The sequence below is a fragment of the Brienomyrus brachyistius genome, chromosome 1 (genome assembly GCF_023856365.1).
Source record: "Brienomyrus brachyistius isolate T26 chromosome 1, BBRACH_0.4, whole genome shotgun sequence".
In the NCBI taxonomy this organism is placed as follows: domain Eukaryota; kingdom Metazoa; phylum Chordata; class Actinopteri; order Osteoglossiformes; family Mormyridae; genus Brienomyrus; species Brienomyrus brachyistius.
The window spans coordinates 9,109,279-9,131,790 of record NC_064533.1 but is presented as its reverse complement, the minus strand read 5'-3'; the positions used below and the strand labels follow the sequence as shown (position 1 = coordinate 9,131,790).

The 22,512-nt window shown below is 47.4% G+C and overlaps 1 protein-coding gene across 1 annotated transcript in view; it reads left to right on the top strand.

The window, feature by feature from the left end:
* LOC125746886 (mucin-19-like) overlaps positions 1-20,796 on the top strand; it is an 87,586-nt gene extending 66,790 nt beyond the window's left edge. Inside the window, exons 27-45 of the mRNA XM_049021498.1 lie at positions 126-261; positions 861-972; positions 2,471-2,724; positions 3,301-3,390; positions 3,712-3,803; positions 5,151-5,246; positions 5,422-5,654; positions 7,467-7,653; positions 7,820-8,030; positions 9,861-10,048; positions 10,152-10,221; positions 10,293-10,408; positions 10,645-10,676; positions 17,167-17,323; positions 17,839-17,876; positions 18,045-18,155; positions 18,299-18,338; positions 18,457-18,565; positions 20,325-20,796. Coding sequence (XP_048877455.1) covers positions 126-261; positions 861-972; positions 2,471-2,724; positions 3,301-3,390; positions 3,712-3,803; positions 5,151-5,246; positions 5,422-5,654; positions 7,467-7,653; positions 7,820-8,030; positions 9,861-10,048; positions 10,152-10,221; positions 10,293-10,408; positions 10,645-10,676; positions 17,167-17,323; positions 17,839-17,876; positions 18,045-18,155; positions 18,299-18,338; positions 18,457-18,565; positions 20,325-20,511 — 2,459 coding nt within the window. The 3' untranslated portion in view covers positions 20,512-20,796. The remainder of the gene's footprint in view (positions 1-125; positions 262-860; positions 973-2,470; positions 2,725-3,300; positions 3,391-3,711; positions 3,804-5,150; positions 5,247-5,421; positions 5,655-7,466; positions 7,654-7,819; positions 8,031-9,860; positions 10,049-10,151; positions 10,222-10,292; positions 10,409-10,644; positions 10,677-17,166; positions 17,324-17,838; positions 17,877-18,044; positions 18,156-18,298; positions 18,339-18,456; positions 18,566-20,324) is intronic.
* The last annotated feature ends 1,716 nt before the right edge of the window (positions 20,797-22,512 follow it).

Below are 22,512 nucleotides of genomic sequence, written 5' to 3'. Positions count from 1 at the left end.
TTGACATTCACACCTTAAATAAATCATTTCTTATTTTCCAGCATTTTGCTCACAGAAATATGACGTTTTTATTGGGAAATTTGTTTGACAGAAAACCCATTGATGCTTTTCTAAATGCCACACAGGTTGCTACCCAAGATGTTCAGAAAATGAGGAATATTTCGATGAGAACACAGGAAAATGTTCCTCTTTACCAAACTGCACATGCTACTGGAATGGTACTGTTTATCTCCCCGGTGAATATATCCCAGGCATGAACTGGTAAGACATGTGGCTGTAATCATACATAAATTAATTACGTATACTGATTTTGCTGATACATTTGGTTAACGATTATACATGTGTATTTCTTTCAGCAACTGTACTGATGGAAGTATCACATGTAGTATGTATTACCTATTTTCTAAATTTTAAGAGATGTTTCCTATGAGGTTTCCATGTGTATTGCACTTTAATAGTAAAATCAGTAGTAGCTGCATCTACTCCAAACCCCAAGAGGAATAGTAAGGTGTACAGAAAAAAGCCCTATTAGCACTGTACTGTACTTCCTTATCATAATCTGTTTGATTCCCTCCTGCGGAAGAACTTAAAAGATCCCAGTTGACCTTAGTGTCGTATTTGTGCCTCAGCATGTGTTAGATGCAGTGTTTGATACAGCGTTTGGTATACAGAGGCCTTAAGATAGAAAACAGAAGGTAATAGACAGAATTCAGTCAAAGGAAATAAGAGTCCAGGTGATAGGCCTGTGTTTTTAATGTTTTCTCTTCTCACCTGGAAATACAAAGACGGATGTTTATGAACTTTTCTGTCTTCTATGCATAACATTTTACTTGACTGAAGAAGTGTTTTCATGTGATTAGCTCCTCCTACTACTCCTCCTCCTATTCATACTACAACTGGGTCAACCACAACTGTGACTGTATCAACCACGACTGGGTCAACCACAACTATCACCAAGCCAACTACAACTGGGTTAACCACACCTGTGACTGAGACTACTACAACTGGGTCAACCACGCCTATCACTGAGACTACTACAACTGGGTCAACCACGCCTATCACTGAGACTACCACAACTGGGTCAACCACAACTATCACCAAACCAACTACAACTGGGTCAACCACAACTGTGACTGTATCAACCACAACTGGGTCAACCACAACCATCACCAAACCAACTACAACTGGGTCAACCACGCCTTTCACTGAGACTACTACAACTGGGTCAACTACGCCTTTCACTGAGACTACCACAACTGGCTCAACCACAACTATCACCAAACCAACTACAACTGGGTCAACCACGCCTTTCACTGAGACTACTACAACTGGGTCAACTACGCCTTTCACTGAGACTGCCACAACTGGGTCAACCACGCCTATCACTGAAACTACTACAACTGGGTCAACCACACCTTTCACTGAGACTACCACAACTGGGTCAACCACACCTTTCACTGAGACTACCACAACTGGGTCAACCACAACTATCACCAAACCAACTACAACTGTGTCAACCACAACTATCACCAAACCAACTACAACTGGGTCAACCACGCCTTTCACTGAGACTACTACAACTGGGTCAACCACGCCTATCACCGAGACTACCACAACTGGCTCAACCACAACTATCACCAAACCAACTACAACTGGGTCAACCACGCCTTTCACTGAGACTACTCCAACTGGGTCAACCACGCCTATCACTGAGACTACCACAACTGGGTCAACCACAACTATCACCAAACCAACTACAACTGGGTCAACCACAACTGTGACTGTATCAACCAAAACTGGGTCAACCACAACTATCACCAAACCAACTACAACTGGGTCAACCACACCTTTCACTGAGACTACTACAACTGGGTCAACTACGCCTTTCACCGAGACTACCACAACTGGCTCAACCACAACTATCACCAAACCAACTACAACTGGGTCAACTACGCCTTTCACTGAGACTGCCACAACTGGGTCAACCACACCTATCACTGAAACTCCTACAACTGGGTCAACCACACCCTTCACTGAGACTACTACAATTGGGTCAACCACACCTTTCACTGAGACTACCTCAACTGGGTCTACCACAACTATCACCAAACCAACTACAACTGGGTCAACCACAACTGTGACTGTATCAACCACGACTGGGTCAACCACAACAATCACCAAGCCAACTACAACTGGGTTAACCACGCCTATCACTGAGACTACTACAACTGGGTCAACCACGCCTTTCACTGAGACTACTACAATTGGGTCAACCACGCCTATCACTGAAACTACTACAACTAGGCCAACCACGCCTATCACTGAGACTACTACAATTGGGTCAACCACACCTTTCACTGAGAGTACCACAACTGGGTCAACCACAACTATTACCAAACCAACTACAACTGGGTCAACCACGCCTTACACTGAGACTACTACAACTGGGTCAACCACGCCTTTCACTCAGATTACTACAACTGGGTCAACTACGCCTTTCACTGAGACTGCCACAACTGGGTCAACCACAACTGTGACTGTATCAACCACGACTGGGTCAACCACAACAATCACCAAGCCAACTACAACTGGGTTAACCACGCCTATCACTGAGACTACTACAACTGGGTCAACCACGCCTTTCACTGAGACTACTACAATTGGGTCAACCACGCCTATCACTGAGACTACTACAACTGGGCCAACCACGCCTATCACTGAGACCTCTACAATTGGGTCAACCACACCTTTCACTGAGAGTACCACAACTGGGTCAACCACAACTATCACCAAACCAACTACAACTGGGTCAACCACGCCTTACACTGAGACTACTACAACTGGGTCAACCACACCTTTCACTCAGATTACTACAACTGGGTCAACTACGCCTTTCACTGAGACTGCCACAACTGGGTCAACCACAACTGTGACTGTATCAGCTACGACTGGGTCAACCACAACTATCACCAAACCAACTACAACTGGGTCAACCACGCCTATCACTGAGACTACTACAACTGGGTCAACCACGCCTATCACTGAGACTACTACAATTGGGTCAACCACACCTTTCACTGAGACTACCACAACTGGGTCAACCACACCTATCACTGAAACTCCTACAACTGGGTCAACCACACCTTTCACTGAGACTACCACAACTGGGTCTACCACAACTATCACCAAACCAACTACAACTGGGTTAACCACACCTATCACTGAGACTACTACAACTGGGTCAACCACGCCTTTCACTGAGACTACTACAATTAGGTCAACCACGCCTATCACTGAGACTACTACAATTGGGTCAACCACACCTTTCACTGAGACTACCACAACTGGGTCAACCACAACTATCACCAAACCAACTACAACTGGGTCAACCTCGCCTTACACTGAGACTACTACAACTGGGTCAACAACGCCTTTCACTGAGACTACTACAATTGGGTCAACCACACCTTTCACTGAGACTACCACAACTGGGTCAACCACACCTTTCACTGAGACTACCACAACTGGGTCAACCACAACTATCACCAAACCAACTACAACTGGGTCAACCATGCATATCACTGAGACTACTACAACTGGGCCAACCACACCTGTGACTAAGACTACGACAACTGGGTCAACCACGCATATCACTGGGTCCACTACAACTGGGCCAACGACCGTGACTAAGACTACGACAACTGGGTCAACCACGCATACCACTGGGACTACTACAACCAGCTCATCCACAACTGTGACTAAATCCAGTACAACTCAGTCATCCAGCACTGGATATTCAACAAGTAAGTTTGACATTAATTACAATGGAATCAGCTACTGTATGTACAATTTCAGCATTATCTGCAACAAAATCATGTAGTCAAAGTGAAACTCATGTTCAAGTGAGATTATTAACACAAATTCTAGTGATTCTTGTCTTCACATAGAATAGTTTTCCAAACATTTTGAAAAATTTTCACCCTCTTTCCCTATTCGCAGTTGTTTTTGGTGTCTCAGAAGCTCTTTGCATGATTGCTATATGTGTCACTCTTCCTTGATTGCTCTTATTATTAACTGCCATACATATTGAAACCAGCAGGTAATGCACTTCTCTTACCAACTATTACACAAAATGGCTTTTATGTTCTTTCCCTGAAATGTATCTGTGTGTCCTGTGTATGTCTGCCATTTTTCTAACTTCGGCACTAATTTCAGTGCTGTGTGTTTCTACATGCTGTTTTAATTGGAGTTAGTCACAAATGCTCATAAACAGATGGTGATTGTCACCTTCCAAACCATCTCATATAACAGCCATATAAATATAGATGTGTCCATTGGTGTACAGCAGGCAGCTCTTCATAATTCCCTCTGTCCTAAGGTCATGCCTTGGGCAGGGCTCTTAAGTTTTGAAGACAGGCAAGATTAACATTCCACTAACCCCCCCGCCCCGCCCCATCCCATCCCGTCCCGTCCATTGTTGGGGGGGTCAAAGAGAGCGCGTATCAGATAGGCCGCAGGAATGGGGGTGTTTCATTAATAATTTTATTATTAGTGCTGTTTTTATTAATTGCTCAGCGTTCTGGAAGATGAGATTTGATACATGGCACAGACAATTCTACCAAATATACAGTATTTATTCAATTTCTGTGTGTGTGTGTGTGGACAAAATGATTTGATACATGGTACTGACAATTTCACCAAAAACAGGTATTTATTCAATTTCTCTCTCTCTGGTAATGTGTGTGTGTGTGTGTGTGTGAGAGAGAGAGAGAGAAAGAGAGAGAGAAGAATTCCAGAATGCCTTTTCATTGGTTGTTGTGTTGCATTTTACCCAGATACAATGCTGCTATTTTCTGATTGGCTATTGTGTAGGCCCTTTCTTTTTTTGATTGGCTGGTAAGTGACACGCTCTAGGACTCCTGGGGAGATGGGCTTGTTTCATAGTGAGGCGCTACTGTGCCCCGGTTTGAGAAATATTGGGCGCTGTGGCATATTAGCCTACAGATAATTTTTCCGCACGAGAAATACGATGTGTGGCGGGAGTGCGTGACAAAGGACTGAAAAGAGTGACTGTCACACTCAATGCATGACACTTGAGAGCCCTGCTATGCGTCTGTCCCAATGTCTCACCACGCATCTGCTTCCTTTAGTTTGCCCCCCCTGTCCAGAAACTGCGAAACCACAGTGCCCCAGAGGACTGCTAAGGAATATCTCTGATGATTGCTGCAGCAGATGGACTTGTGACTGTAAGTGTCATCTGATCAACATCTTGTCTATCCTCGCATTTATCCATCAAGTTCGGCTGCCAGAGGTTTCTCCTTATTTTGATTTATCTCAGCATATTTCCCTCCTTCCTTCGGGAATCGTTTTGTCTCTCTTCATTTGACCCCTAATCGGAATGAGTTTCACTTTCTCTCCCAGGTCAGTGTGATCTCTACGGAGATCCCCATTACATCACCTTCCAAGGCACAGCATATGACAACTACGACAACTGCACTTATATCCTGGTGAAGGAGAAGGTGCCACAATATAATTTCCTTGTTGCTGTGGACAACTACCTAGTCGAATATTTCACGGGCTCATTTGTTAAGGGCGTCATAGTGCAGTATTACAATACCAGCATCACCCTATATGTAGATGACAGTGATATCAAGGTGAGTAGCTCCAGGAAAGAACTGTTTTTTATGTTTGTCCTAATGCCTATCAATAAAGTATGTGTATGAAGTACCTGAATGTACAGTACTGTGTAAAACTCTTAGGCAGTCGAAGAAAATGTTATTTAAATAATCTTCATTTTGGTGCAAAACTGAAATATGAAGTCTGTCATGGTGTCTCAGCTTGTTCATGTCAGAACCTCTCCAGTATTTATACTGACCATCCAATACACTTATCAGTATCTCAGTGATTTATTTATTCATCAAGTTAATTCATTGAGCTGGTGGTGAAATTTAACAAATACTACAACTGGGCCTAGTTGGTTGAGATGCCCCTCAGCAGAGGTTTGAAAAGCAAAGAGATATTTATCTAGCTCTCCAACAAGGCATCACTGCCTTTTTGGGAGAAAATAAGAGGTTCTATTTATTTTTATTGTGTTATTGCTAATTTACATACGCTCTAATGTTAAAATGAATTTTTTTCTTAAGAAATATACACTCATACTTCCAGAAAAATTTAAGAGATCACTCTTTATTTTTCAAAATCTGCATTTTTAAGTCCTAGTTCTGCTAGCAGAAGGCTACACTGAGTGGCTGGTTGCTTCTAAGACAACGGCATAGAAGAACAAGGTGAAGATGGAGATATTGGGAAAGGTAGAGGGTGGAAGTAATTCCCTTGTAATGCCCTTGATGACCGTTCACTTATCAGACCATGCCTCGTGAACTAGTGGACGACATCACAGGAACATCATCAGAAATGGGAAACGTTAAGTGATGTGAACTGCACTGCTAGGAGAGTTTGTAACAGGCTCCTAGAAGCAGGATTGAAGTCATAGGGCTGGGTACCAAATCCTAGTTCCAATATAGCAAAAGTTCCTGCACGATCGGTATGTACTGGACCATAATGCAGTGCAGATTATGGTTCCTCATTTCGGTGCCACTTACTGTAAATGTGTAGTGCTAAAGCTGACATGCCATCACTAGTTAACGTTACACTTGCTCTGATGCAGTGGTTCTCGAACTCGGTCCTCGGGCCCCACTGCCCTGCTTGTTTTCCAGCTATCCATGCCCTACACACTGCTGATTACCTGGATCAGGTGTGTTCAGTCAATCAGAAGCTGAAAGACAGCTGGGACTTGTGTGTGGGGCAGGGATAGCAGGAAAACAAGCAGGGCAGTGGGGCCCGAGGACCGAGTTTGAGAACCACTGATCTGATGTCAGCAGAAACACACCGTTAGCTAGTAGCCACCTTAAACATGGTTAAAATGCCTAAATCTAAATGGCCTAAACTGTGGCTAAATTCCACTCAAAAGAACGTAGAACAAATGTTTAAAACGCCTGTGTGTGTGTGTGTGTGTGGGGGGGGGGGGGGGGCATGTCAGATTTATTTATATTTATATATTTAAGGTGTCAAAAAGTTTCCTTAGAAATAAATAGCCGTGTCAAAAATTTTCCTTAGAAATAAATAATCGTTCTATAATGTTCTTGACTTTTGTTTTGTGCCTTATTTTTCTTTCTGAGCACCACTTAGGCACTTTCACTGTTTTAATAATGTAGTTTTATATCAGTGTCAGAAAAAAACAAATGATACCCAAGGCTACCCATAAATTGAGAAATGAATGAACCTGAAACTTTTGCATGATCTCTTTGTTCCTGAGCTCTATATACCCAGATAAATATCTTCAAACATTTTCTTTGACTGCCTAAGACTTGCGCACAGTGCTGTATGCACATTTCAATTGCCCCCATAGTTGTACATTTATCTATTACTCAAAAGGAGCCCTTTCCTAATTTGTACAACTCTATTTCCAGTGTGAACTCAACCGCCAGACAATAGTACCACCTTACAAAGATCAGGAGGTCCGATTTGAGACATTTGATTACAAGGTTATTCTGTATATTGACAAAATTCGCTCCAGCGTCTCCATCTCAGAAAACGGTGACCTAACTGTTACCTTGGCAATGGAAAACTTTGAGCAGAATACTGAAGGACAGTGTGGTACGTATTTAATTTCTGTAGTATTGTTATGTATGTGTATAAATCCATTGCACTGTATATGTGTGTGTGTGTGATGGTGAATCTGCTCCAGCACCTTTTTATACATCACAGCTTTCAGCCCGTACTGTCCAGGCGTGTGCTGAGCCTCATTAACTGTGTCATGCAGGTGTTTGTGCTGGAGCGTCTTGTGTGCGCAGCAATGGAGTGGTCGAGAGCGACACGTGCTGTGGACCGACGTCTTCATCGTGGGTGTATGACGATCCAGCAAAGCCTTACTGTAAACCCAAAGATCTTCCTTGTTTTCCTACTACTCCTCCTCCTACCCACTGTTCACCTGACCCTCAGGGTGCAGATCTCTGTAATATCATTGAGGGCAGGTAAGCTCCACTTGCTCTTAAAGCTTGTTATGTGTTTATACCGTAATCGATTGTACTGTACTTCAGGCAATAAGGAGACTTACAAAGCAAATGTTAAGTGATGAGAATATTTCTAGTTCTTTTGATATTATGGCATAAAAACATTTTACTTGCACACAGGATAATAGAAATAGGTCAACTTAATTTTATGGATTTGAACCAGATTTGGTAGCTTGAGGATTGGTCTGCAGAAGCCCCTGCCTTCAACTAACATCTGATCTACGCTGCACCTAACTCCTACAGCCCTCCCTGCAGGTGGTGAGCCCACAGGAGGGCAGGGAAATGTAACTCTTTCAGGTTCTGCCCAGCTGGGCCCCATGGGTCGAGACTTCGCCACCAGGCGTTCACCTACGAGCCCCCCCCCCCCCCCCCAAGCTTGACTCCAGGGCAGAACCCTGGTCTCCCCAATCTGGGTGGGGTCACATGGTCCTTTTCGTTACATTCCATAGGGGTCTACATGAACCAGACTTTGTTTGGCCGCTCACCTAGGTGCTGGAGAAGAGGGTCTGTCCCTTGGTTGAACCTTGGAGGAACAATATGGATTCCATCCTGATCACAGAACACTGGACCAGCTCTTCACTCAATTTATAGATGCAGCCAAAGGGTGGAAGGGTTGTGCTGTGGTGACCTCAGTGGTCTTTGCTTTTTGCCGATGATCTTGTTGGCTTCATCAGGCTGTGACCTGCAGCATGTACTGGGCGGTTTGTAACTTAGTGTGGGGGGGCCGGGATGATGGTTCTTGACTGGAGAAGGGAGGGCTGCTCTGTCCTGATGGAAGATGAGTTACTGACTTAGGCAGAGATGTATGTCTTGTTCAGGAGTGAAGTAAGATGGGCATGGGAGGCTGACAGGCGGATCGGTGCAGCGGCGGCTGTTACACGGATGCCGTACTATTCAGTCGTGGTAAAGCTAGAATGGAGCTGGAAGTCAAAGCTACCTATTTTCCAGATAGCAGAGCTGTTACACTGAAAGAAGCCATTTGAGGTGGTTCTGGCATCTATCTAGGATGCCTCCTGGATGCCTCTCTGGGGAGATGTTTCATGCATGTTGAACTGGGAGGGGACACTGGGGCAGACCCAGGACACGCTGGAGGCATTAAATCTCTCGACTGGCTTGTGAACGCCTTGGTATCCCCCCGGAGGAGCCGCAGGAGGTGGCTGGGGACAGGGAGGCCATGGGCATCCATGCTTAGTTGTCCCTGCAACCTGGCTCCAGAAAAGTGGCAGATAATGGATGGATGGATGAATGGATGGATGGATGGATAGATTATTTTATGGATGTGGATAAATGTGGATTTATGTTTTAAAATTATAATAATTATTGTTATAGTTATTGGGGGCAGCATGTGGCTCTGTGGGCTAAGCCTGTGTGCCTGTGATCTGAAGTTCGTTGATTCAAACCCAGCTTCAGCACACCTGCGGGTCCTTGAGCAAGGCCCTTAACCCCCAGCTCCCTGGGCGCTGCCACAGGTGGCTGCCGTTCACGGCCCGGCTTACTCTTACCTACAAAGAACAAGTTGAAGGAGGCATAAAGAGAATTTCCCCATGGGGATCAATGAAGTATCAATTGTTGTTATTCATTTTCCAGAAGCTTTTACCCAAAGTGACATATGGTTAAGAAAGCTGGGTCAGCCAGTCCCTGGAGCATGTGAGAGTTAGGGGCTTTGCTCATGTGCCCAGTGGTAGCATCACCCGGGATTTGAACTCACAACCTTCTGATCATGGGTGTCGTAACCTGCAGAGCCAAACCTTCTGTGCCGTGTATGACATCACTCTGCTGTCACTTTTTCAGCGTCTTTGCGGACTGCAGAAAAATAGTGGACCTGTCATACATTAAACGGAGCTGTGAAGCAGATTTGTGCATGATGAAGAACAAGACTGGCCTCAAATATCTCTGCTCAGCGCTGAGCAAAGCGGCCGAGGAGTGTAACACACACCACGTCTGTGTAGAATGGAGACACCTGACCAACGGAGTTTGTGGTAATGTGCAGTGAAAAGCCTACAGCGGCCTCAGATTGACCAGGATCCCCCAGCTTGGTCAGACACAATGAATTTACAACATTCCCCTACTTTTTGCTTTCAGATGTCCAGTGTAAGAAAGGGATGATTTTTGAAGAGTGTCGTAACCATAATAATGACTACTGTGAAGCAGGGTAAGTGTGTTCCTTTTTGAAGGAAGGTAGTACAGTAGGGAGGGTCTTCTCATTGTCAGTGTCCTTCTCAGGCAACGTGAATTAGGACGTCCCTTTCACCTTGACCAGGCTGGGTGCTTCTGCCCTGAACACATGTTGTTGGAAGATGAAAACTCTACGACATGTGTCAACACATGTCCACATCAGTGTAAGCTTTTGTGTCGACCCGCCTCATCATTCTGATGTATCTCCATTTCAGATGTATTTAATTTGTTTGGAAATCAGTTTAATATTTCTGAGTCTTCTTGAAGATGATGTCAAAGTATCTGAGAACCTATTAACCAGGCAAAAAATGTTATGCACTCTAAATAGGGCCCATGGACTCTGTGTCAGTCTCATGCCTTATCTGTTTAACTTATCTTGACTTGTTCATTCTGTCCTCAGGCTGCAACGGTCCGCTTGGAGAACCTAAGCAGGTATGATTTGCTCTTTCTGATTCATACTGTACAAGCTAAGATGAATTTCACTGAAGTGCCGACTGAGCCAATAATGACTGTTTCCATACAATAATGTAATAATGAGGTTAACAGGCGCATTGATTAGCTAAATCAGTAATATTATATTTCGATACAGAACTCAATCAAATCAGTCAAAATTTACACTGCACTGATTTGCCGTTATATTTCCGGAGTGAAACGAAAATCAGGAAGACCCTGATCCTTATTGCCGGACACAGTCTGTATGGCAAATGATAGTGGTGGGAATGAACAGTGACCACCCAAATCGATATCACGGTATATGGTTTTCGATTCTATATTGCAATTTTTAAACTGATTTTGCAGAAAAGAATTTCAGGTCTACATTTCAGTACACACATTCATTGTTTGTCTTTTCATTTTGGAACATGCAATGAAATTAATTAATACATGGATAACTATTGTTAAGAAATATAGTACTGTCACGGGAACGCTCGGCGATCGCGGGCAGAGCGGCGATCGTTCAAGGCGAACGGGCAAGAAGGATGCAGGCAGGCGGAAGTCGGGGATTAACGAGGGTTTAATATACAAACTGGGAGCAGGAGACATGTAACGCCAACTAACATCAATGACAGACAAAGCAAACAGGGGAGACCAGGACTTAAATACACCAGACTGAATGACAGCAAACGGAAACAGCTGGGTACAATTCGGGAAACACACGTGGGTAATCAGGGGGCGTGGCACACACGAGGAGCGGACGAGCCGGGCATGACAGAACCCCCCCCCAAAGGCACGCTACTCCGGGCGTGCCAAGGAAGGGGGCGACGGACGGGACGAGGCAAAACAGGACCTGAAAAACAAGAACAGAATCAACGCAGGACAGGGAACAGGACCGAGGCACAAAACAGAGCGAGGGACAAGACAAAAGACAAAACCTGACAGAGGGTCGGGAAGGCAGACAGGCAAACCAGGAAGGGAGACACAGAAGGAACGGGCGGAACAAAGGGGCCAGGAGTGCAAGGCGGGTACACCGGGGCACAAGGAACAGAGACGGGCGGAACGAAAGGGCGAGCAGAAAACAGAGGGGCAGAGACAGGCGGGACAAAGGCAGGGGCGCAGGGAGACAAGGAGGGGGAACTAGGGGAAGCCCGAGGGAGCCCCAGCGGGCGACGGGAGGCAGCCGGAGGGGCCGCAGGCGGCCGGGAGGCCGGAGCCGGAGGGGACCCCGGAGGGGCCGAGGAGACAGGGCGAGGGACCCGCGGAGGGGCCAGGGAGGGAGCAGGAGGGAGCACCAGGGAAGGGGACGAGGGAGCTGGAAGGGGCCAGGGCGAAGGTCCGGAGGAGGGGGGAGCCGCAGCAGGCGGCGACGTCCGGAGGAGGGCCGGAGGTAGGGGCCCCGCAGGCAACCGAGGAGCCGCCGTCGGGGAACCCCCAGGCGACCGACCAGGCACCGGAGGGGGGAGCGAGGCAGGGCGACGAGGCATCGGAGAGGGACCCGCAGGCGACAGCCGACCCGGAGGGCCAGGACCCGCAGGCGCCAACCGAGCCCCAGCGCAGGCGAGGCAGGGCGAGCCAGGGGGCAGGGCGGGTGGGACCCCAGCCCTGCGTCTGTGTCCCCTCCCTTTACGGGACACAGACATGATGACCCCCGGTCGGGGTCGAGTTCGCCGGGGCGAGGGAGAAAAAGTCACTGGGGAAGAAGGGACAGGAGCTGGAGCTGCTGCAGGCGGAGGGGGCGCCTCTGGAGCTGCAGGTGGCTGCAGTGGGGGCGCCTGCCCGGGAGCTGCAGCAGGCGGCTGCAGAGGGGGCGCCTGCCCGGGAGCTGCAGCAGGCGGCTGCAGAGGGGGCGCCTCTGCAGGAACTGGAGCGCGGTCAGGAACTGGAGCGCGGTCAGGAACTGGAGGTGGCTGCAGTGGGGGCGCCGGCCCGGGAGCTGCAGCAGGCGGCTGCAGAGGGGGCGCCTGCCCGGGAGCTGCAGCAGGCGGCTGCAGAGGGGGCGCCTGCCCGGGAGCTGCAGCAGGCGGCTGCAGAGGGGGCGCCTCTGCAGGAACTGGAGCGCGGTCAGGAACTGGAGCGCGGTCGGGAACTGGAGCGCGGTCGGGAACTGGAGCGCTGACGGGAGCTGCAGCAGGCGGCTGCAGAGGGGGCGCCGGCCCGGGAGCTGCAGCAGGCGGCTGCAGAGGGGGCGCCGGCCCGGGAGCTGCAGCAGGCGGCTGCAGAGGGGGCGCCGGCCCGGGAGCTGCAGCAGGCGGCTGCAGAGGGGGCGCCGGCCCGGGAGCTGCAGCAGGCGGCTGCAGAGGGGGCGCCGGCCCGGGAGCTGCAGCAGGCGGCTGCAGAGGGGGCGCCGGCCCGGGAGCTGCAGCAGGCGGCTGCAGAGGGGGCGCCGGCCCGGGAGCTGCAGCAGGCGGCTGCAGAGGGGGCGCCGGCCCGGGAGCTGCAGCAGGCGGCTGCAGAGGGGGCGCCGGCCCGGGAGCTGCAGCAGGCGGCTGCAGAGGGGGCGCCTCTGCAGGAACAGGAGCGCGGTCAGGAACAGGAGCGGGTTGCAGTGGGGGCGCCTGCCCGGGAGCTGCAGGTTGCTGCAGAGGGGGCGCCTGCCCGGGAGCTGCAGCAGGCGGCTGCAGAGGGGGCGCCTGCCCGGGAGCTGCAGCAGGCGGCTGCAGAGGGGGCGCCTCTGCAGGAACAGGAGCGCGGTCAGGAACAGGAGCGCGGTCAGGAACAGGAGCGCGGTCAGGAACAGGAGCGCGGTCAGGAACAGGAGCGCTGACGGGAGCTGCAGCAGGCGGCTGCAGAGGGGGCGCCGGCCCGGGAGCTGCAGCAGGCGGCTGCAGAGGGGGCGCCGGCCCGGGAGCTGCAGCAGGCGGCTGCAGAGGGGGCGCCGGCCCGGGAGCTGCAGCAGGCGGCTGCAGAGGGGGCGCCGGCCCGGGAGCGCGGTCAGGAACAGGAGCGGGCTGCAGTGGGGGCGCCTGCCCGGGAGCTGCAGGTTGCTGCAGTGGGGGCGCCGGCCCGGGAGCTGCAGCAGGCGGCTGCAGTGGGGGCGCCTGCCCGGCTGCTGCAGGCGTTCTCCGGAGTTGGATTAGCCTCCGGAGGTCCTCAGCCATTTTCTCCAGATCTGAAAAAGGGGAGTCTGGAGTAAAGGAGTCGAAGTCCTGCCCCAGCTGTGCGGCGAGTCTTTCCCCCTCCAGGGGGGCCTGTGGGGCCGGTTCTCCCATCACCCTCCAATAAAGCCCCTGGAGGGTGAAGTATCGGTCAGCTAGGACCGCGGGCGGCGGCGGCAGCGAAGGCGGCTGCGCAAGCGGCGGCGGCTGCACTGGAGCTGGGTCCGCCGGCAATGGCGGCTGCACGGGAGCGGGGTCCGCCGGCAGCGGCGGCCGCACGGGAGCGGGGTCCGCCGGCAGCGGCGGCCGCACGGGAGCGGGGTCCGCCGGCAGCGGCGGCCGCACGGGAGCGGGGTCCGCCGGCAGCGGCGGCCGCACGGGGGGGGTCCGCCGGCAGTGACGGAGGGAGGTCCTCCGTACTGGCGATCGCCGTTCTCCTCCGTCTCCCTCGCTGGCGCCTGGCGGTTGCGGGAGGCGGCGCGATGTCCGTGAAAACGGACGGTGGAAGAAAGGCTTCTGGCTCCGGGTAGTGGAAGGGCTCCTCGTCCTCGTCCTCACTAGAGAGCCAGTACTTCCACGCAGGATCGGGGACGCGTGTGGTCGGCCCCCGGGCTGGAGGTAGGGCAGGTACCTCCCTCTCGTCCTCCGCCGGAAGCCAAAGCCTGGAGAGCGAGCAGGCGCCGAGAGAGATCGGCTCTTGTGGGAGCCTCTTCCTCCCTCTCCGCTTCTTTTTGTGGTCTGTCATTCTGTCACGGGAACGCTCGGCGATCGCGGGCAGAGCGGCGATCGTTCAAGGCGAACGGGCAAGAAGGATGCAGGCAGGCGGAAGTCGGGGATTAACGAGGGTTTAATATACAAACTGGGAGCAGGAGACATGTAACGCCAACTAACATCAATGACAGACAAAGCAAACAGGGGAGACCAGGACTTAAATACACCAGACTGAATGACAGCAAACGGAAACAGCTGGGTACAATTCGGGAAACACACGTGGGTAATCAGGGGGCGTGGCACACACGAGGAGCGGACGAGCCGGGCATGACAAGTACCATTTATGAAATTATTTTAAAAGTACACAATAATTATTGAAATATTAATTTATTTATTTATTTGTAGACATCCATCCATCCATTTTCAAAACCGCTTGTCCTACTGGGTCGCAGGGGGGTCCGGAGCCTATCCTGGAAGCAATGGGCACGAGGCAGGGAACAACCCAGGATGGGGGGCCAGTCCATCACTGGGCACACTCACGCACCATTCACTTACACATGCACACCTACGGGCAGTTTAGCAAGTCCAATTAGCCTTCAATTAGCATGTTTTTTGGACTGTGGGGGGAAACCGGAGTACCCCGAGGAAACCCCACGACGACAGGGGGAGAACATGCAAACTCCACACACATGTGACCCAGGCGGAGACTCGAACCCGGGTCTCAGAGGTGTGAGGCAACAGTGCTAACCACTGCACCACCATGCCACCCCCATTTGTAGACATATGTATTTATTTATTTTTGAGTATTATGGCGTTCATTACATTTTTGTAAACATTTTTGTTGGTTTGGTTACCCTGAAAGGATTTTTTCTCCTTCATTTAATGTTCGGCAGATCCTGCATACCGAAGTGATTTACTTGCTTATTTAAATAAGTTGCGCAAAAGTGAGATCCGATTACAAGCGGCTGGTCGAGATGCATGCAGATGCACGTTAATGCCAGGTGTGAACGGGCATGTTTAGCACTGCCCACTAGTGATCAGATCATCCAGGATGCCTGTTAATACCAGGTGTGAACAGGGCCACATAAATTTATGTTTCATGTTCTTAGCGTTCAACTGTGTGTGTGTGTGTGTGTGTGCGCGCGTGCGTGCGTGCGTGCGTGTGGTCCAGGTATACCTTACGTTGTGGGGACCAAATGTCACCACAACGTGATGAATACCAGTTTTTTTACCTTATGGGGACCAGTTTCCTGGTCCCAATATTGGCAAAATCTATTTTTCTAAAAATCTGTGATTGCAATGAAAAAACTAAAAATGCAGAAGCTCTTGTATTTTGTTTGGTTACTTATGGTTATGGTTAGGGCAGGGTGGGGGTTAAGGTTGTCATACTTAGCATTAGCATTTTTCCCATAGAAATGAATGTGTGTGTGTGTGTGTGTGTATGTGTGTGTGTGTGTGTATGTGTGATGGTTAATTTGCCACATGTTTATAAACGTCGAGCATATGTGCTAACATTTCAGTCATGTTGTGTGAACGGTACAGCGATTTGATGACATGGAAACCTGTATAGTTCGAGCAATAAAAGTGAGGTGAAACCCGAGGGAGGAGTTCAAAACAGGTGTAAATAGTAGTTAATACTTTATTGATCACCCTATAGGGAAATTATCTTCACGCCTCCCTTTGCTCTTTGTGGAGTAAGTTAACTGCGAAGGGCTACCACCCATAGTGGCGCCCAGGGAGCTGGGGGTTAAGGGTCTTGCTCAAGGACCCGCAGACATGCTGAGGCTGGGTTCAAACCTGCGACCTTCCGATTATAAGGACACAGGCTTAGCCCACTGAGCCACACGCTACCCCTTGAATAGTTGCATTTGTTTAGAAACTGTTGTTAAGGTTCAGGAAAGAGGTATGGAGACATTCAATGGAAGTTTACATTTCACATGACTGCGGATAGTTGTGGATTTGAACTGAGATGGTGCAGGATGAGTCCCCGCACACACATACTCGTGCATGTCAGTCCCTTGGCAAAATCAGGCTGTGTGCAACTGGGCAAATATATTAGCAGCACCAAATGTGAACAACGCTTCAGTAACCCATGTTTAAATCGATGTTTAGAAATCGAATTTGTTACTCACGCGGCAATATTAAAATCGCCACCTTGAAGAATCGCAATTTGTAACAGAATCGATTTCCCTCCACCCGTAGCAAATAGCACGATAGAAAGCTTTGAAGAAACAGCACTGTGTGTCTGGTGCAGTGTGTATTTCTCTGCTGTTTTATACATTGTTCTCTCTGTTGCCAAGGGCAACTCAGCTTTCACTGTCTGAGTTGCTTTCACTGTCTGAGTTACACTCTCCATCACTCTCTAGGAATGTCACTTTTATAACACAGGACCCATCCGTTGCCTTGACCAATTTCTTTAAAGTACTAACTACCATTGTCATTATTTCATTATTTCAGTTCCTCTGGCCAGGAAGATTACATGTAGAAAGTTGTTTATTCCGTCAGTCTTCTTAAATTCTTCAAAATAAGTATTCTTATTGGCTTCGTGATTTTTATTGACTGTTGTTTTCACTCGTTGTGCTGTCTGTGATTGTGTTACGCATAAGCTGAGGAATTTAGCTTTCGTTGTAAGACATTAAAGTTTTCTTAAATTCTAGAACTGATGAATCGTCTCCCCGCAGCCTGGTGACACCTGGGAGTCGAATTGCCACACCTGCACCTGTAGTAACATGATGACTATGAAGTGTGTACCCCTGCCTCCTCCTACCCCAGTCATCTGCACAGACAACCAGATGGCCATCACCAGTAGCCAGGGATGCTGGAATACAACCATATGTGGTAATGTATCCCAATAGGAGCCTCCTTTTCATAATATGGCGTGTTGAAGCCATACCAAATGATTTTAGATTTATTTGAAATATTAGTGTACAAATTCTTGTCAAATTAGGTACGTGATTTAACTGTCAAGTTACTCGAACCCATGCAAATACCTACATGTAGTGATGTACATCAGTGACTGCACCTACGGTTCTGCCTGTAGGGAAGTAGGGTCATGGGCAAAAGGAAGCAAAGCAGGAAGTAAACTTTGTGGCGAGTCAGCGGAGCACATGGTTTCCCCCAGCTTCAGATTTGCTGTCAAACGTCGACGTGCCTAATTTTGAAGGAGACAGAAATCGGACGTGTTTGTTTGCTTTGTTGTAATGGATGGTGATCATCCAATAAACAAAACATCTAATGAAAGACCAACTAAAGCCAGCTGACACACAGCGGACTCCTCCAGTATGACAGACTTCAAGAATGACAGGATGCACCGCATTGCTTGAAGCATAATATTTCTTGTTTTTATTCCACAGTTCCCAGGACCTGTCAGCAAAATGGAAACGTGTATCAGGTATTTAGAAAGTGATTTATGAAAGTAGCCGGAGACTGAATTGGAAAAAGTAAACGTCAGTAATTATGATAGATATGGGTTCAGGAGAGATTATAACCAGAAATATTGGCTTTTTACATGGCATTCCTACATCCGGTATGTGACCCAGTCTCTGTCTCGCTGGTGCAGGTCGGTCAGAGTTGGAAGGACCCTCATAATCCATGTGTTACTTACGTCTGTGAGAAGGAAGGACTGAAGACCATAATGATGGTTTGTCAAGGAGCTGTGACCTGTGCAGAGGTAACTGTCCACTGCATTTGCTCATAACATGCCCTGTTCCCTGTAGCAGCTCATACGACGCTTATCATACTTTCACTGTGAGAAGCGTCCACCTTATTGTTCTCTTCTGCACTTGTAATTCTTTCTGTTGTGTTTGTTTTCAGGAGTTCAGGATTTGGGACGCACAGCACTGCTGCTACAATTGTAAGAGGAATCTTTAGAATCTGATGGACATATATGTCACGAGGAGTGGCGGCCTCTAGTGGTGATATAGTTGAGTTTCAGAATATAATATGCTGATCATGTAGTTTGTTTATTGCAGGCAGTAGCGTGTGCTCTGTGACGACGTCACCCACTGTACTATCCTCTGGAGGATGCAAGGGAACAGTACAGCTCCCCACGTGCCAGGGCCAGTGTCAGTCATCTTCAACGTAAGTCTGAGTTCAATTTAGCGTGTCTTCACAGTATTAACTGTAAATTGTACATGGTCCAAATCCAGCCCGGTCTATTAATCTGATTAGAGATGTTCAGGGAGGTGGGTAGCCTGATAATCCTGTAACTGTATCAGTGATATAAAACTGCTTTTAAATGTTTTGCTTTTTCCCTGTTATCTGTTTTACTTGATAGTTTTACTGATTGTACTATGCAGGGAAACAAGACCCTCGATTTGTTATACGGCAGCGTTGGAAATTAAAGGACACACACACACACACACATACACACATATATAATTTATTTATTTGCCATTTTAGACCAGTATCCAAATCCTACATTAAAACCATCATTTACAAACACAAATAAGCTGATTTCTACTAGGCCTGTGGCTTCTGATCGTCTGCTAACCCATGGCTTTGCCAACCCACCCATCAACAACTTTTAGTCGCCTAGGGGGTGGACAGTGTATCAAATGTTCATTTTTAAATTTATTCATGTTGGCACAAGGTGGTGATTACTGTATGCATTTTAACCTAGACTCATTTCACATTCAAAACAGAAACGTTATGCATTAATTACTAATTCTAAAAAAGTGGCCTCCAAATTTTGTAAATGCACTCATTTTCAGACAGTGAGGGGAGGACAAAAGTTGCCCCCTTGCTTTTGGTTTTTAATTGGACATAAACCACCTGTTATAGTTATTCACAGCACTATATTTTACTTCGTACTTGCAAAATTAGTTTCTACTGTGTATTATTGTCTTTGTACTTTGTCTTTGATGAGCATTTTATGTACCTGCCTAATGTACACTGGAGAACTTTGCTTGTGGAAGTTTCACACAAATTAATTTGAAAAAAAGCTTGCTTGAGAGAAATAACCAAGCAACTAGAAGAGGCGGGACCAAGACATCTGATTGGTTGGTCCCACCTCCTCTATTTGCTTGGACTCACCTCCTCTACAATTTGATTGGTTATCCCTCTGACCCAACCATTTTTCATTCTGCCCTCAGATGAGAATTTCCCCCCGGATCAAATTCAGTGTTGCCAACTTAGCGACTTTGTCGCTAGATTTAGCGACTTTTCAGACCCCCTTGACGACTTTTTTTCAAAAAGCGCCTAGCGACAATTCTAGCGATTTAGCAACTTTCCAAATGTCGCCAGTACTGTCCTGTAAGCGCGAGGTCTTGCTTTCCCGGTGCAGTTACTCATCTCCCTGTGTCTGCTCTGATCAGTGAGCGCTAGCTCCGGCTGAAAGGAGCAGCAAATTCCTGTGACCGCACGGCAGCTGACATAGATGTGAATGAGCTGCGCATGTGCAAACGAATAAGGAGAATAAGGAAAGCATTCTGTGGCATAAATTATATCTATTTTCATTTTACTTGTAAATATAACTGATAATATCACAACACATATGCTGTCTTTAACTTTTGTCCAACGCGATTAAATCCGGATTCCGGAATTATTTCATTGCAGAGGATGTAACTGCTGGTTAATAAGTTCCGTTGTGTTGTCTGACAGAAAATATGTAACGTAATTGATAACAGTTTTATATTGGACACGTGAGGAAGGATTAGGGAAAACACGCAGAATGCAAATACAACGTAATTACGTCTTCAATATGCAAATATACGCATGACGTCATCTAGTGACATTTGGCGACTTTTCGAGCAGACTTTAGCTACTTTCCATTGAAAATAGTTGGCAACATTGATCAAATTAAGTTTGTCTTATTTGATCTGATGTGATCTTGTTTCAGGTGGTCATATTCAAATGATGTTTTCCAAATGGGTGGGACCTGCGGCTGCTGCCAGGAAAAGAGCTCTGAAATACGGAAAACACAGCTGACCTGCAGTGGCAACACAACAAAGACCTACGCTTACAGGCACATCACGGCCTGCGAGTGCAAACTCTGCAAGGGGGAAGAGGGAAGCCGTTGGGTTTAGCAATGACCCGGGTGAACGGCCCAGCGCTCTTTCAAAACCCTTTGGTCACCATGGAAATCTGTCTTCTTAACCTCCTCAAATGTCACTTTTATAAACAAAAGACATTATCCCCGGAATAATCATATCATTTAGTTACGGTTTCAAGTTATATATAATTCGGGAAATTAGTTTTGCATAATTAAGTCATAAAATAAATCATATTAATATATATTGGTGTATCGGTGGTGGAACCGCAATATCATGCTGTGTCTTTTGAAATTTTAAATAAACCATCTTTGCATCTGTTTTCTTGTTTCTGTGTTTGTCGTTATTGATGTTTACTTGTACGTGGAGAACCAAATTCAGGCTGCAGCCTCGTGCTAATCACAGCCATCATATATTGGAGTAGAACCGCACCTCTTCCAGTATGTCATTGCATTTATACAATTTACTGCTTTTTACAGTTCAACAAGAAGCATGTATAAGGTAACAGTAATAAGATACAGCGTTTATTTATTTATTTATTTAAACATTTAAGGGCCTCCGCAAACAAAAAAGTTCCCGTAATGTCAGCGAGAGTGGGACAGGCTATCGCATCCAAACCTCCCGCATACCCGGAAAATTCTGCCCATTACCGATATAGTTTAATCTAATATCGCTGGTGCCAGTAGTGAAACAACTAGACAGCTTTTAGCGGAATAACTTTGCATTGTAAAGTAAATCCATGCCACAGGTTCAATAAGATACTGTGGTGCTCGAGTGGCGAAGAGACTATGAGGCGGACGGCAACATTCCGTTATTAGCAGATTCTTTACAGGGGGTCAAACTCAGTCGCACAAGAGGCCAAAACTCAAAGCATACTTTAGGTCGCTGGCCAAACAGGATAAACATTTATTGAACAGACTAAAACTAAATGTTTTTTTAACATAAATATGAATCGAAAAAGACAGGATACAATATTATTCCAAAATAAACAAAGTAACAAAATATTTTGCTCTCCATAAAAATATCTCCTGTCAAAATTATACTAATTCAAAATATGTCTATGCTGCAAAAAAAAACTGAAATTATAAGTAAAAATTGTGTTTTTAAGTGAAAGTTAAAATAACAACAAATCAAAACATTCAATTTTCTTTGCTCTTATGCCATTCTGTCAGAGCTGGATGCTTGGCATCTTTTCTTGCCAACAAGTTCGTTTATGTTTGAGGTAAGGTTCTCTGTTGTGTTGTGTCTCTCAGTCACATTAGCTCCACAAATAAGACGCACGAGTTTACCGGCAATGTCCGTAATCATATACGTATTGTTGGAGTTAGACTCCACCGAGTCCGTTGATGAGGGAAGGATGCAGTCTGAGGCGAAGGTTGGTTGCAAGTAAGCTCTCTTTAATGACGTCACAGATTGCAATCCGGGAGCACACTTAGATGCACAAAACAGTACATACCAAGAGTAGCTCAATATCTCTTGTCAGGGTCTGGTTTTTATAACCCAAACAGGGCGTTTACTGTTCTTGTTGGTATTTTTCCAGTTGGCGTAACATACAAGTGTTGTTTTGAAATTACTGGCGTTAGTCCCCACACCCGTTCCCTTTTACCTTGTCTTGTTATGTTGCAATTTAGCAGCGTCAGCGACCCCCTCCCTTGTTATGTCCCCGCATGTCAAGCGTAAGCTTAATGTTACCGCGACACTGTCAATGTACCTTCTGCTTTTCTAAATTTACTTGCACTTCGAGGAGGGCCGGAGCCCCCCTTTTTGTCCTGCCTATGTTCCAGTTCCAGTTAGTTCCCCATTCTCAGTGTGACAGAGGTTAGCACGCGGCCTAGCCCCCCTTCAGTATGCAGCCTCCGGTTTTAAAAGGTTCTGTTTTCAGGATCAATTTTCTCTTGGTCATTGTTAGAGGCTAGCTTGGACTTGAAATTAGAGTTGTATAAATCAACACTTTATTTAACGCTGATCGAACGTAATTGACGCAGGAATGTTCGCAGATAGCTGTTGCGCTGCATTATGGGATTTGTAGTTTGTATG